General features: G+C 41.8%; 1 protein-coding gene across 1 annotated transcript in view; it reads left to right on the forward strand.

The window, feature by feature from the left end:
• The first annotated feature begins 949 nt into the window (after positions 1-949).
• Positions 950-17,054, forward strand: part of CSMD3 (CUB and Sushi multiple domains 3) — a 1,529,921-nt gene continuing 1,513,816 nt past the window's right edge. The window contains exon 1 of the mRNA XM_063924487.1: positions 950-1,155. Coding sequence (XP_063780557.1) covers positions 975-1,155 — 181 coding nt within the window. The 5' untranslated portion in view covers positions 950-974. The remainder of the gene's footprint in view (positions 1,156-17,054) is intronic.

A 17,054-nucleotide genomic window follows, 5' to 3' on the forward strand; every position in this document is an offset into this window, starting at 1 on the left:
ATGCAATAGATAAAAAAAGTGTATATACATATATATATATATATATATATATATATATATTAAGGCACAAATGAGCGTAACAGGTTAACCTGGGTGCATTAAGCAGGGTGGCAGTAAATAGTCATTAACAGATCACTGCCTGGCAGCCTGTAGATGGCACAAGCGGTCTATCTCTATTGGGCATTAACCCCTTCTGGCAGAGACGCCAATATTAAACATGCTCTTGTCCCACACACAAACTGTAAAAACTTCTATGTCCGTCTAATTATACCCTCCCCCCTCCTCCACATGCATATGCGTTACTGTATGCCCTCCGTTCCTCCAACACCCCCCACTCAGTAATAACTGCATCCCCACATCTAGGTATTGTTAATCCAATCCATAGGAAAAAAAGATTTAACACCAGGGATATATTACATCGCCGGGGGCAGAATGGATAGCTTTTATTATCTGCTGTATTTCTCCTTGAGGCGTCAGTGAGAAGAATTCTCAGTCATCTATTAGGATGAAGAAGAGCTGTGCCAACAAGCAGCAGCAGCCGCTGCACTGATCGCCGTACGCTCATTGCTACATTGTATCACCGTCTGCGCAACAGAGCGCCTGCTACACTGTTACTCCCGGCGCGCAACCTGCGTTCTACAGCCTCCAGCAGCACCCTGCGTGCGTCTTCTAATCGCAAGTGTGATCCAGGTTTGTCCAGGGGAGGGAGGAGGAAGGGAAGGGAGGGAATGGGAAGAAACAATCGCTAGTATCTCAAAGACTTGATGCCCCTGTTGGAGAGATGGTTGAGTCCTCGTCAAGGTTGCTGTGGTATCCCAGAAACACCATCCACTCCGAGCTGTGACCGCGACCACAGCGGCAACGACTCGCTGCGCCTCGGCCAAGGGGAGGACAGAGACTGGTGGTAGGTGGAAGAAGAAGAGGAGGAGGAGGAGGAGGAGGAGGGGGGGTGTGCAGATTACAGGAGCCAGAGGATGAAGATGAAAGCTACCTGCACTCCGGAGACGCCACCAGCCCAGACAGCGGGGCACTTGTGCAGGGAAGGATGTACTAAATGTGGACCTGTGGACTCCCTATGTCTGAGGAAAATGGGAATGCAAAGTGGATTTACATTGTGCTACCTGTTTTTTTTACTGATGGTTACATGTGTGAGAGGTAAGGGGACCCCACTCGTGGGGAAGGGGGGGGGGGGCACACTACATGACCATCATTCCCCATCATTTTATTCTTAGCAGATTTTTTTTTTTTTCTTATCCCACCTCTGGTTTTATTTATTATCTTTATGTGTTTATTTATTTATTTTTGTTTGTTTGTTATTCTTAGCGATCACTATGAAAGGATGTGAGTTGTGTTATTTTTCCTGTAAGAGATTCTGCTGCTGCTGCTGCTGCTGGAGGAATAGGAGACGCATTTTCCTCTGCCAGCCTCTGTGTTCAATGCAGTGATTGAGCCGGGGCTGGATATGAATATTCTTGCAGTATACTCACAGGGAGACGTGAGTTGGTTCCTACAGGCTGTGGATATCTGAGCAGAATTCCCCCATGTTACCCATGGCTGGGGTCTGTGGTGTCTCTTTCTCTTTCTGCCTTCCCCCCTCATCCTTCTCTCTATGTCTCGCTTTACCTTTCCCTTCTCTGTAACATGTATCTGATGGGTTTAACCCTTCATTGACTGGATGCAAAGTTGCCAGGGGTCTGGCTGGCAGAGGGTCCCTCCAGCTCAGACACATATGCCCAATACAGTGATGGATGGTAGTGAGAGATGTCAGTGAAATGGGGAGACAAGTTGCAAATGTGTAAAATTGGGACACACTGTACAGTAGAAGAAGCATGCTGGGCTATGTTTAATTATTTCCCCCCCCCCCCCCCCCTTCCAATGCACAGACAGACAGACAGACAATGAATCAGTTGTAACTGGTTTACATGTGGAAATGCCAGGTGCTGACAAGGGGGGACATATGTGTGTGTGTCTTCCAGAGACTAGATGCAAGTGTCATGGGAACGTCACACATTTCCTAGGTTTGATTTCAGGAATATGGATGTATAAGGCATCAGGAAGATCTGTGCCTTGAATCTTAAAGCCGATCAGTCTGCCCAATGAATTGGCTGTTAGGAGGGGGGGATAGCAAATGGCCACAATCTATAACAAATAGAGCATTATGTGCTCGTCCTGTGCATTTAAAAACCTGGTTTGCTAGCACATATCGTTGTCACTAGACTGTATTGATCTTGCTGAAATGCATGCAGGCTGGTTTTTCCTACCTCCAGTTATTGCATATGTACTGTATGTATGAGGCTGAGGAAGAATGGATTGGGGTGGGGTGTAAAAAAAATAAAATCTACTTAATTTTTGTATAATATTTATATCAGTGCAATCTTTGGAAACTGCATTTTGCCAGTGCCTTACTCCAACACTTTATTGTGAGCTAGCATCTGGTCGTCCCTACACAGAAAGCAGCCCATTTGCATGCATTGGAAAAAGCAATTCATGTTCCAGGGGTTGTGGGTTACTTCATTGCATGCTATCTGACATTATATCTGAAGATGGGTCGCATGCCTGGAATTTTAATCGGCATCCTAATTACAGGAAGCTTTTTCTTACATGCAGGTTTGTCTGGTTAATGAAGGCGGTCAATGGGCTGTCATGTTTTTGATCAAATTACTTCCATCGGTGGGATTACAATCTATTACAATCCATAACTGATATATATATATATATATATATATATATATATAGCCAAATGTTCAATGGAAATTAAAGTAAAAATCAGAATTTTCATATGTGCAGAGAGGTATTTTGTATTTTTATTTTATTTGTGAATTTTAGGTCATTTCGGATCCCTGTGACTTTTTTTTTATTTATTTTTTGCCGATGTACAGACCTTGTTATAACAAATGATTATACAGCTGCTCTGTGATTTGAAGACGCAGGGAGGCAGCATCTTTCAAACTGAAAGGACCAGGCTGGAGAGAGATTTGGAAATGCAATATTTTATCTTTGGAACAAAGTAACTTCTAATGATACTGTACCTGTTGATTCATTTAAACCCAATCCCCTTTGCAATCAAGTATTGACTGTTGTAGTATTTGCTATTGATTGATGTGATATTTGAGGGGGAAAAAACAGAAAAAACCCTGGAATAATTATTCTGTATATATTATTATTATTATTATTATTATTATTATTATTATTATTATTCATACTGTGTACGATGTTACTTTTATCCAGTATATAATATTCTGTATAAGTATCTATATACTCTGAACATATACTCAGATTGAAGTAGCTAGGTTATCATATGATTGAAGGCAGTACTGTGCCAGGGGGCAAGGAAAGGGGTGTCAGGGACAAATGGGCGGGTGTCATGGGAATTTGGGAGATTGGGAGGTGGAAAACAGGTGGAGAGGAGGGATCTGAGGGATGTGGTGTAAATTAAACATGGAGGTGATCACACTATGGGGAATGGGAAATGAAGTGAGCAACAAGGTGTCACGTATGAGACATGTGACGGTGAAGGGAACTCAAAGCAAATTGCAAAATGAAAAAATGAATAAACTAAATGAATTATGTAAATAATTGTGATGCAATCAGGTCTGATAAGTAAGGTAATATTTCAGATTAGGAATTATGGAAAAAGGACTGATTAAATTATTGAACATGTATGTGTGTATAAATATAAACACATATATACTATGTGTGTGTGTGTGTGTGTGTGTGTGTGTGTGTGTGTGTGCGCGTGTGTGTGTGTGCGTGTGCAAATATAAATAAATATATATATATATATATATATATATACATCTCCATATATTAATATATATATCTCCATACTGTATATATAAATAGATAGATATAGATATATATATATATACATATATATGTATATTTAGATCTTCTATAGATAGATTAGATAGCTAGATAGATAGATAGATAGATAGATAGATAGATAGATAGATAGATAGATAGATAGAGGATATATAGATATATATATATATATATACCTTTTAATGCAAGAAGAGACATACAGAACACGGAAATAATAAGAGAGACAGAGAGTAGGAGATATATAGAGGGGAGAGAGAGTGTTAGAGGGGGGGGGAGAGACTGACTAGCATTAGTCATTACTATTTGTTTGCTGCCTTGGTATTCTGCACATATTTGGGAATATGAATATATAACCACTTTCTCTTCACTTTATTAATTAATTCCAGTGGTATTTCCGTTCCACCAGCAAATTGCTTGCTCTGTGCAGCAGTGTATTGGTTAATGTGGATAGAATAAGACAAAATACAGTCTTGCTGCGATAAACCTGATTTCAAAAGCAATTTTAAACACATTGGTAGCTGCTGCTTATGCTAATATGAGCCTTATACTATGAATTATTCCTTACTGGTGCTGAAGTAAAACGAGAAAGGAGTGTGCTCTATTTCAAACGAAGGTAATGACTTGCCCTCTGAAGAATAATCAGTATTATGAATAGCAGGCAAGCATGTAATGCAACACACTGCTCGGATTCAGAACAGAAAACAGTGGCGATCAGTAAAATGACATCTATTTTCCCATAGGGGACCACAATCAGAAAGCATTATATCGCTTCTGCATTCATTGAGAATCTCAGCATTTGTAAAAAAAAAAATGTCTCCTGGCTTATTACACTCCAGCAAAGCACACCGCTACTCTTGAAAAGTACCAAATGAATGTAGGAAAGAAATGTTAAAACCACCTACAGACACTTTTATGTCATTGTCATGTAAACTGGTCTGCAGGCGCAAAGTACTCGAAAATTGAAGGCCAAGGATAGTACGTGGGCCTACGAGCATTAGAATTCTAGCATGGAGTTATAAGCCATGCGTGCTTCTACATTTGCAGAATGCCTGCACATTATGTTTGACATGCATTGTTACAAAAGCTTTTACTCTACCCATGCCGTACAGTGCTGTACAGGTAGATGAATACACCATGATGAGGCTCTGATCACCGAAAGACTTAACACAATAAAAATTGGAGGAAAAGAAATGGCTTCTTGTTGAGAAGGGCACAGCGGATCCTCGTGGTTTTTCACTTGACGCTCACAGGCTACTTGTTGCCCACCATTGTATTAGATCATTTCTAGGGCTCTAGATCATTGCTAGATAAGCACTGAGCCTACAGTTTTCAGGGGAACCAAAGGTGAGACCCCATGAGCAGAGTCTGTTGGCGACACACACTCTACCAGATGGTTTGAACTGATCTAGAACAGTGGTAGAGAAGTTTCTCTGATTGGGAGAGCCATAGGTGACACATCTGACCGCTGATGGACTGATGGACTGTCTGATGACCAATACTGTACTAAGTGGTTTGAACCAGTCTAGAATGGTGGCACATAAGTTGTTCTAGGTGGGAGAACTATAGGTGACTCATATTAAAACAACATGAACAGGTTGCCTGTTGTCCAGCACTCTACTAGATGGTTTGAAGAACTCAGGCATGCGGTCTTTAAGCTGGCAGCTATCCAACCCATGAAAACCACAGTTTATTGTATTCAAAACAAATCTCATTCATTGTGATAGCTATCTAATGGACCATGGTGCATGTAAAACAGCAAAAATGGATGATTCAATGGTCATTGTCTCTGCTCTAGAATGTTCTCATTTATATAATAATATATTTTAAGTGTAAGTTGGCTGCTTACATTTTTGTTAATATTGCAGGCTACAGAGTCATTGGACTGTATGCCATATACTAGCGCATTAATATCTACTTATTATGCAATGTGGTGTGTGATAATAACTAGAGCATCACAATTTCCCCATAGAACCAGAAAGAGCTTTATGGCCACATTTTGTATTCACAGAGCAAGTCAATCCCTTGTTGACTGGTCCCATTCCAATGTGTGTCATACTCTCCATCTATTTATTGATAGCTCTACATTATGATATCCAAGTTAATAGGAAGAGGCCCAATGTAAAACTTCACTTCCGAACAGAAGAACCTCAATTTTGTCTTGTTGAGCACTAAAGGTCTTTTCACTCAGCACTTTGAGAAAGTAGAACCTTTGCAGGTGAAAGCACTTAGCAGCTTCAGTATTGGTGCATTTAGTTTCTTCTGTGTACTAATTTGAAACAGGACTATGGTTGGCTTTTGTGGTTTGCCTTTGGTTGAACCATACCTGATGTCCTTCTGACAATGTGGGTTAGAGTGCATAAACATACTTGGCTTGGTTTATATTTGGGGGAAAAAGAGATGTTGGCTGGTTGACCATGTTAGGTCTCAGCCACAAACCCTCCAATAAGTTTAGTGGGTTCCCTAAAAATGTATATCACCTGAAGCTTAATGATTTGCAAATGCTCTGGCCCCACAGAGTACAATGGGTAATTTAAGTTCTTGTCAAGTTTCTGTGCAAAGTCTGCTTAACGAGGCTCAATGTTTTAATTAATTTCCTTTAATTTATGTTACATGAGCCATTGACATAGGGTTTGTGAAGATGGATGTCCCTTAAGTATGACCATGATAAAAATGAACAATATCGCCTCCACAGTATAAATATAGGACAGGTTCTTGTACAACTTCATGTACCTTTACAAGTGGTATATAGAGAAGTAATGTAAATTGCACATTCTTCATAAAGCCTGCAAAGGCATTATAACAACATTTTATGTGAGATTCAGTTCCATAGACTTTGAGCAAGTAATGGCCAACTATTACCCTTGCTCTGCCTGCTGCCTAAGGGGACTAGTTGTCTACAAAAATCTAAATATATTGGAAGTAATTCAGACCTGATCGTAGCAGTAAATTAGCAGTTGGGCAAAACCATGTGCACTGCAGGTGGGGCAGATGTAACATGTGCAGAGAGAGTTAGATTTGGGTGGGTTATTTTGTTTCTGTGCAGGGTAAATACTGGCTGCTTTATTTTTACACTGCAATTTAGATTTCAGTTTGAAAATACCCCACCCAAATCTAACTCTCTCTGCACATGTTACATCTGCCCCCCCCCCCCCCCCTGCAGTGCACATGGTTTTGACTAACTGCTAACAAATTTGATGCTACGATCAGGTCTGAATTACCCCCATTGTCATAAGTTGGGTCACTTTCGACTAGTGCACTATATTAAAGGTGTACTATGTTCCAGAAGGGGAGATGTACCAAAGCTTGGGAAGAGATAAAGTGGAGGGAGATAAAGTACCAGCCAATCAGTTTCTGTCATTTTTCAAACACAGCCTGTAACAGTGAATAGCTGTCAGCATGCTGATTGGTGGATGACTGAAGCTTTTCACCAATCAGGGAGCTGACAGCCATTCACTATATGGAAGCATGTGGAGAGGTGGTGCAGGACCATAGGAGGGGCGTGTTATGATTTTTTTTAAATTGGTTCCCACTAATTGCGTATGTAGAGGCCTCAGTGTATTGCTTTGCCCAGAGCTTATAATGCCGTTAAGACGGCTCTGAGAGATAAAGAGGTCTATGTACTAAATCTTGGAGAGAGATAAAGTATCATCCACTCAGCTCCAAACTTTGATCTTCCAAACACTGCATGTAACATAGCAGTTAGGAGCTGTTTGGCTGGTGCGTTATCTCTCAAGCTTTGATAAATCTCCCCCAGAGTCACTTCTAAAACGAATAAGTTTATTTCCTTGTAGTGTACTGATGCTGTTTTTGCATGGATGGACAGCCAGGATATAGGAGATAAAGCACGTCCCTTTTACATGGTCTGTCCCGCTGTCTCACTCGTGGGCCGCAGTGTCCCGTGGTATGGGGGGGGGGGGGCAGTTGGGAGATCCGCACTGTTACTCGCTGCTCTTTGCAGAGCAGTAGTGAATAGATGCTGTCCGCATGCGCAGGCTGTATATTCCAGACAGAGATGGGCAGGGAGCACGGCCGGCAGCTCACTGAGTGCTGTCCATGCCCCCATAGTGAGAAAACGGGGCATGGCTTGCAATTGCGGCGCTTGTCATGAGGCCATGTCCCCTTACAGTGAGGCCACGCCCCCTTACCATGAGGCCACTGTCCCTCCCTGGCTATCACAGAAGTTGGGAGGTATGGATAAAGTACAATACAAAAGGTTATATGCACCTTCAAATCCTCCAACTGGTGGAACCTTAATTCTGTTCTACACTGTACTGTGAGGTGAAGCAGTTACTGTATCTGTTCACCAGGGGCCCATAGACTCTAACCAGCCGTGACCATAATATGGCAGACAATATGCCAGGTAATATCTATCTATAGATCATCTATCTATCTATCTATCTATCTATCTATCTATCTATCTATCTGTCATCTATCTATTTCATATCTATCTATCTATCTATCTATCTATCTATCTATCTATCTATCTATCTATCTATCTATCTTGTATCAATCTCATATCTATCAATGAATCAATCTATTTCATATCTATCTGTCTATCTATCTATCTATCTATCTATCTATCTATCTATCTATCTATCTATCTATCTATCTATCTATCTATCTATCCATCCATCCATCCATCCATCCATCTATCTATCTATCTATCTATCTATCTATCTATCTATCTATCTATCTATCTATCTATCTATCTATCTATCTATCTTGTATCAATCTCATATCTATCAATGAATCAATCTATTTCATATCTATCTGTCTATCTATCTATCTATCTATCTATCTATCTATCTATCTATCTATCTATCTATCTATCTACAGTATCTATCTACAGTATCTATCTATCTATCGATCGATCGATCTATCTATCTATCTATCTATCTATCTATCTATCTATCTATCTATCTATCTATCTATCTATCTATCTATCTATCTATCTATCTATCGATGTGTCCACATACATCTTTGCTATATCCCGCCATGTATGGCACAGTTTTGCATGCCATAGACTCAGATATTTAGCCATGCACTGTGATTTTTCTTAATTTGCTTCTTTAATATGTTACTTTATACATATTCTATTATGGCAAACAAATTTTTTTAAATCCATCCACTCGCTCCTCATGAAAAAAAAAGCTTAGCCGTGTGTTGCATGTTGAGCAAAATAGCAAAGGTGTAAGTGGACACATCTGTATCTATCTATCTATCTATCTATCTATCTATCTATCTATCTATCTATCTATCTATCTAGTTTCAATCCCATATCTATCTATCTATCTATCTATCTATCTATCTATCTATCTAGCTATCTATCTATCTTGTATCAATCTCCTATCTATCTATCTATCTATCTATCTATCTATCTATCTATCTATCTATCTATCTATCTATCTATCTATCTATCTATCTATCTATCCCTATACATTTAGCGTTTTATATCTATCATGGATGAAGGAGCTGTAGATGTTTCTCAATTGAATGGTCCTGTGTTATAAATAAGAGGGGAAAAAAATCTATTCTGTAACCTTTTTATTTTGACACAACCAGACTGTGCTAACTTCATAGTAATTAATAAGTGTTGGAAATATAGTAAATGACCCTCTGATAATAGCTTCATAGGCCCTGCATGGAATGGCCAGAGTCCTGGTGGGACAGACTAATAGAGAAAAAAAAGTATTGTTTTTAATGTATTATAAAAACTCTCTAGGGCATTGACACCTAGACTAACGATGTGATTAATTACCACGTATGAATTACAGAGCCTTTACAAACATGAAGCTATTAAACAGGAGCTCTACCAAACGTGCTCCTATCCTTACAATTATATATCCCAGCAAAGGAAGATAATGCAGCAATTTGTTTGTACTAGAGAATATTATTGTTATATTGGGGGAAAGTTACCTCCTTCCACCAATAACAGACATTAACAATTTGTCATTATTATGAGTAATTAGATGTTACAATGCAGGGACATTACAGTTCTACTCAGTCCTATAATACAAGTATTTTTCACAGGGATATAAGATCGGAATATTGTCTGAAGTGTTTTTTATGTTGTTGTTTTCTTGTTAAAAATAATGTCTATAAACCTCAATAAAGTAGCGTTTAAATTACGCCATATGTACTACTACCGGAACGCAGGGCTGCTATCAGAAATTATGGGACCCGGGACTGAGAAAATATACAGGGCCCCTTCCTAACAAAAACGTTTCTGCCACACTGTTGGCGACTTAAAAGAACGGTTTACAGAGAGAGCTGATCCGCTGATAAGGATTGTTTTAAACAGTCCACCCTGCATATCAGACCGCTGTTGATTCAAAGGCTGGTGCAGCTCTACAGGTATTGGCGGTAGGAGCCAGGGGTGGACCCCCCTCTCTGTAAGGGCCCGGGACACTAGTCCCTACAGTCCCAACCCTGGTGGCTGCCCTGCCGGAACGGACTTGGGTTCTATAATGGTCCTGGCAGTGTAGTCGCACGCACTCCACAGGTGAGTGTGCCTGCGACAAGAGGGAGCCGTGGCAGATCACGGGGACGTAGTTTAGCGGCACGCACCCGTGTCTCTGTATGCCGGGCGGTCGAGCAGAGCGTCGTTAGGCCCGGTCACTGTGTGGCCTCACAGGCCCTTCTGGAATTTGTCAGAAGTGACAGATGGCCAGTACGGCCCTGTTACAGTATGTGCTTCTTTTTTTTTAAAGCAAATTTTATTACAGGCGTCAAACGATTAACATGCCAAGAGAGGCTGGACAATATGCAACAATCCTACTGTATGCAAAAGGGAAATTGCGAAGACAAAAAAACATAGGGTACAATGCACAAAGGAGCGGCTACGCCCATGGAAAAAAGAATGACGTTACCTATAAAACTATACTGATACTAGGAATACACAGTATGAACAATTTGTTTTTAACAAATATGAGATGTTTGAAAATAAATGTTTGTTCCCACGCAGAGCCATAACTAGGAGTGGGTGAGTGGTGCCGCCGCCCAAGGCGCAGGACCTAGGGGACAGCCAGGTGGCTTCCCCGTGCCACCTGCATTTGGCTTGCAGGTGGCTGGAACTGCAACCTGCAGCCTATAAAGCCATCACAGAGCCATGCGGACTGTACTTAGGTTAAGCGGCGGCTGCAGCATCAACCGCACGCTGCAGGAGAAAACTGTTTAGCACATATAAACATGCATGTTCTGATGCAGGCTGGTTCCCCCTGGGATGGGCAGCGCTTTGTGCATAGGGCGCCATACGGCATCGGAGACTTAGCATAAGGTATCACACTACTTCTTAGCCCGCCCCCAGGCTCCTGTGAAACTAGCCAATTAAAGTCTGGGGGCAGGCTTAGAAGAAGTGTGATGCCTTATACTTATACAATCGCATGGCACCTGATGCACACATCGCTGCCAATTCCTGAGGGAAGCAGCCAGTACATATATTACATACATCAAAACGTGTATGTTTGTATGTTCAGTGGAAGAGGGACGGCTCAGGCCACATTTCCACCCTGTTGATCCTTCTGTATAAACATGGGAGACTTGTTAGTGCTAGTGAGCATGGAATTGTATCCAACAAACTACAAAGGTTCTGAGCTACTAAGTTTGAGGGTGTTTTGGCTGATTGAACACATATGGATGATGTGGGGGGGGGGGTTATTGCGATGACCAATCTTTTATCGTTCTATGCATGGACACACATACAGATGTTGGGATAATTTCTAAATTATGACTTCAAAATAATGTATTGTCCTCTAATAGTATTATACATGGGTAGGGAGGGGAAAGTCAACTGAAGATGGCTACAGTTAATTTTCTCCTCGTAGACCAGGGCTGTTCACATGATGGGCCATGGACTTGTTGCAGCACTGAAGGTTTTTTTGTAACCACCATCTCCCCAGAAGGCAACCACAGTATTTGGCTCATGGTCACATCGGTGGAAATGCTTGGATAGCTCTAGGGTGATCGGGATTGAAAAACGATCTATCCAAGGATTCCCGGGATACCTGGGATTGGATTCTTGTCAATGTGTGCCCCCGTCTGCCCTGCCCAGCCCACAAAACTCACTGTAATCTGGACAGGTGGGGTTGTGGTCCACGTGCTGGAGGAGGACAGATGCAGGGCAGTGCAGGAGGTGAGGTCCGGGCAGCGGGCGTCTGGCTGCACAGTGTGATCTCTGACTTCACGTCAGCCTGCGCAGTGCATACATCCGAGGGCATGGGGAGTTGAGCAAGGTAAGCTGGACAGCGTCTGAGCCTCCTGAGGACGCGCAAAACTGCCCGGCATAGAAAAAAGTAAGGTGTTGGCCAATCCCAAAATCCCCGGGATTGGAAGCTCCAATTCCGGGATTGAATACCGGGCAATTTTAGGCCAGGATCTCAAGATCCTACTGATCCAGGGATTGGCCACCATAGATAGCCCTGATGTAGATAATTGTTGGACTACAGTGATGATATAATGAGGCTTTGTTTACCAAAATGAGTAAATACAGTAGATGACTCAGAAGGAAAGTGGTGTTGAAACAGGAGGGTTTGTAGGTTACCATCTACTATTGACATCCCAGCTGCATAGTGTTTGATAAGATGCAAATTATAATTTAGGACTATGTTTAAGACACACTGTACTGTATTTCTAGATTATGTACATCCATTACTGGAATTAGGTTTGATACAAGAATTTTACATTAAACTAATTAAGTTCAGGGTCAAGTTTGTGAAAATAAATTGGTATTAAAATAAAATGTGATGGTTTAGAGGAAGTGTTCCACCTATTGCAACCATTTCTTGACCACTTCCATGAACTGCACTAATTGCAGCAACTGCTAATATTAATAACAAGCATTTATACGCAAGCTTTTTGTTTACACGCCGAGAGGGGGAGATATAGCAAAGAGTGAAGAGACACAAAGTGGGGGGAGATAGGGTACCGACCAATCAGCTCCTGTCATTTTGAAAACACATCCTGTGATATGGCAGTTAGGAGCTGATTGGTCGGTACTTTATCTATCTCCACTTTATCTCTTTCCAAGCTTTGATACATCTCCTCAGTATGATGACGTCAAAACAGCTCATTGACATGTGCATGAAATGAAGGATGAGTCGAAGTTTATTTGCGCAAACATAATAGGACATCACTGTCTTGGAGGACTTTTTTGTGAGCACAATGAGTATCTTTTTGTTATTGTGGCTACCCCAACCATGCAGTGGCAGCGATCGCAGCCTGAAGTCCATTGTCTGGTGCGCACACGCAGCGGCCGAACTGCACGTGCACGCACAGTGAGAGGCGAAAACATCTCACTATTGCGAACGCCTCTGCCTGATTGACAGGCAGAGGCGGTTGCGGGGCGGGAGGGAGCGTGCCGACGGCATTCAAAAGCAGTCGCTATTTTTAGCACATCTACGATCAGCTCTGAATGACCCACTATGTACTAAGGGGGTAATTCAGAGTTGATCACAGCAGCAAATTTGTTAGCAGTTGGGCATAACCATGTGCCCTGCAGGTGGGGCAGGTGTAACATGTGCAGAGAGAGTTAGATTTGGGTGGGTTATTTTGTGTCTGTGCAGGGTAAATACTGGCTGCTTTATTTTTACACTGCAATTTAGATTTCAGTTTGAACACAACCCACCCAAATCTAACTCTCTCTGCACATGTTACATCTGCCCCACCTGAAGTGCAGCATGGTTTTGCCCAACTGCTAACAAATTTTCTGCTGCGATCAACTCGGAATTTGGCCCTAAGTCTTGTAGAAAGATAAAGAAGCCGGAGATAAAGTACTAACCAATCAGCTCCTAACTGCCATGTTACAGGCTGTGTTTGAAAAATGACAGTTAGGAGCTGATTGGCTGGCACGTTATCTTCATTTACTGTAGCTCTCTCCAAGTCTTAGTAGTACATAGACCTCTTTATCTTTCCCTGTAGATTTAGGAAGTAATGTGTACACACATTGGTAGAGGTCATGTTGGGTAGTTTAGCCAAGATTCAATGATAACCTCATCCATGATGTTGTCTCTCTAAGTTTAACTCATTCCCCTTTCAAGTTCTCCTCTGTGTTTTGTACTTGGTCCTTCATATCATAAAATAATTCTGTACATGTACCCAATGTGATTCCACCAATTATCTTTTAAGCCTTATATAAAACACAGGCACAGTAGTCCCAACGGGAAACAAGAAGGCAAACATTTCATTATATACTGTCTATTGGGACTAACGAATAGACATAATGCATATTTCTACATATAGAAATATCTAATACATTTTTAACCACTTCAATATGAAATGGGGAAAGTGGAGAGAGACGTAGGATCAAAGAGCTGGTGGCAGCCGACATGGTCAGTACACCGACGGGGGAGATTTATCAAAGCTTGGAGAGGGATAGTGGAGAGTGATAAAGTGCCAACCAATCAGCTTCTACCTGTCATTTTACAGGTTGTGTAGAAATAATGACAGGAGCTGCTTGGTTGGTACTTTACTATGGCCCTCATTCGGAGTTGATCGCTCGCTAGCTGCTTTTAGCAGCATTGCAGACGCTAGGCCGCCGCCCTCTTGGAGTGTATCTTAGCTTAGCAGAATAGCGAACGATAGTGTAGCAGAACTGCTCGAAAATGTTTTCCTGCAGTTTCTGAGTAGCTCCAGACCTACTCCTAGATTGCGATCACCTCAGTCCGTTTAGTTCCTGCTTTGACGTCACAAACACGCCTTGCGTTCGGCCAGCCACTCCCCCGTTTCCCCAGCCACTCCTGCGTTTTAGCGAGACACGCCTGCGATTTTTAGCACATTCCCGGAAAATGGTCAGTTTCCGCCTAGAAACACCCACTTCCTGTCAATCACACACCGATCAGCAGAGCGACTGAAAAGCGTTGCTCGCCCCTGTGTAAAATTGTTTCGTTTTGTGTGAAATTACTTGGCGCATGCGCCCTGCGGCCCATACGCATGCCCAGAACAGCCGGTTTTTAGCCTGATCGCTATGCTGCGAAAAACGTCAGCGAGCGATCAACTTGGAATGAGGGCCTATGACACCTATAGAGTGGGGGCAGAACCTGTGGCCAACAAGGGGCTTTGTTGCGCTCCCCCCCCCCCCCCCCCTTCCCCTGCCAGCAATGTGGCGGCTGGGATCCCGGAGTCAGTTTGATGACCACCGGGATCCTGACCCCAACCCCAGTAAGCTTACCTACGTTTATATGTTGTGTTACTTTTCAACCCATTAAGGTCTGGAGATTTTTTAGCCAGACATGCCATAGATATACTGAATACTGAAAACTGTCACCTGAGCACTACAATATTCTCCATCATGGAGGAAGGTTCCAGTAAATTATATATATATATATATATATATATATATATATATATATTAGTGGTACTAAGCGCTCCCCTTCTTTCCAGCCAAAACAACCACATAACAACTGAATTCAGAAACTCCTATTACACTCCCTCCGCTTGATAAAGGGGTGGCTGCTCTTCTCCAAGTTGACAGTAGTTTCAAAAACAGGCTTAAAAGTTCATTTGTAAAAAAGTGAAAAAAGCGCCTCCTAGTGCAGTATTTCTTAAAACACAGTTTAACATCCACCACCTTCTGACACCTATCAAAGTGTACAAGTACCGTGTTAGGTGGTAATCCAACCACCTTTTCTCAAGCAAATCCAATATAAATGCAAGTAAATCAGCAACACCGATTGTCCACTATCCCAAGATCCGAGTATGCCATATAAAAGAGATTCAAATGGACATAATAGTGCAATATATTTCACACAAGCTTAATATTAAAAACACATATAAATGCCCATACATTCATAAAGAATAAAACAGCTTATCTGATACAACACTTCCTCCCATCTGCGATCAGGGTGAAGTTACAGTCCTTCCTCAGTGCGTTTCGTCTGTTTTGCCTCTACTGGACTTCCTCAAGAGTATCCCTAACCCAATATATATATATATATATATATATATATATATATATATATAATTTTGGATAAGGGATACTCAACCTGTAATATGAACTTCTAGGGCTCATAAGGTCATACTTGGAGCATTAAGAATTGTTTTGTGAGTGATTTTTTTGGGACAGTTCCCGTACTTTCCATCTATTACTTATTGATGAATCTGGTTGTGGAATAATTTATCTATTCATGGGAAAGTCCACTCACAAGTTATATACACCTGGAGGGTTATGACTCTGGAATGAAATGTCCCATTAGAACTATAAGAAAAAGATTCCAAATCAGAAATCCAGTCGGTGATTCCGACACAAGCATTGTCTGAGTTCTTCATTTGCATTGTCTGCTTATTGTGTGTACACGGTACTGTAGATTTCCATTGCAGAGAATTTCCCATTGATGTAATGTCTTGCTGCTATTGTGGTATAGCTAATCAGAGTATTTTAGTGGAATACTCTATATCATGACTTATTAGCCTGTAATATTTATTAGCAGTATTGGTGTTTTGCCATTTCTTTGGTGCCCAGACCGATAAGCGAATGCTTTCTCTTTTGGGATCCGGTCAGCATACCGCCATTCGGGATGCTGGCAGTTGGAATACCGACACTGGAATACCGACACTGGTCAGAAGACCGACGCCGGGATCCCGTCATGGATCACAGTGCAGGCACCGGAATCCCGACTGCTGGCAACCCGATCTTAAGTATGCCGGCCCAGGTTTATTGTATATTACTGTACTGTTTTACAATGTATTGTGTTATTATTTTGTCCATTGTATGGCGGTTCCGACAACTTTTGATGTGCCACATTATGTTTATTAAAAATATTAATAATAATAATAATAATAATAATGTTATTTGCTTTTATTTTCAACATCCCCCTGAGAATAGGAGGTCCAAGGCCCAAGTGTGTGGGGAAAGCCGACGCATTTCGCACCAACCACTGTGCAAGGACGTGATTCATGCACTCATGCAATGGGGTACAGGGCAGGGAACACTTGGTTAGACCAATTCATTAGGCTGGATGCAGTAGGGTGGCTGCATGAATTGGTAAACCAGGAGACCAAAATGCAGGTGTTTCCCCAGACTGTGCAAAAATATGCAAATATCACAGCCACCTGCATCTGTATTCCGACGCCCACTGGCGGCTTTGCAAATCCAAGCAACTGCATACAGAAACACAGAATTGCAGATGAGTTGATTATCTGCCTTCTGGCTATCAGAATGGCTGATGGAACTAAGGGGTAGATGTATTAGGCCTGTAGAAGTGATAAAGTGGAAGGGGATAACGCACTAGCCAATCAGC

This window comes from Pseudophryne corroboree, chromosome 5 (genome assembly GCF_028390025.1).
Source record: "Pseudophryne corroboree isolate aPseCor3 chromosome 5, aPseCor3.hap2, whole genome shotgun sequence".
Taxonomy (NCBI): Eukaryota; Metazoa; Chordata; class Amphibia; order Anura; family Myobatrachidae; genus Pseudophryne; species Pseudophryne corroboree.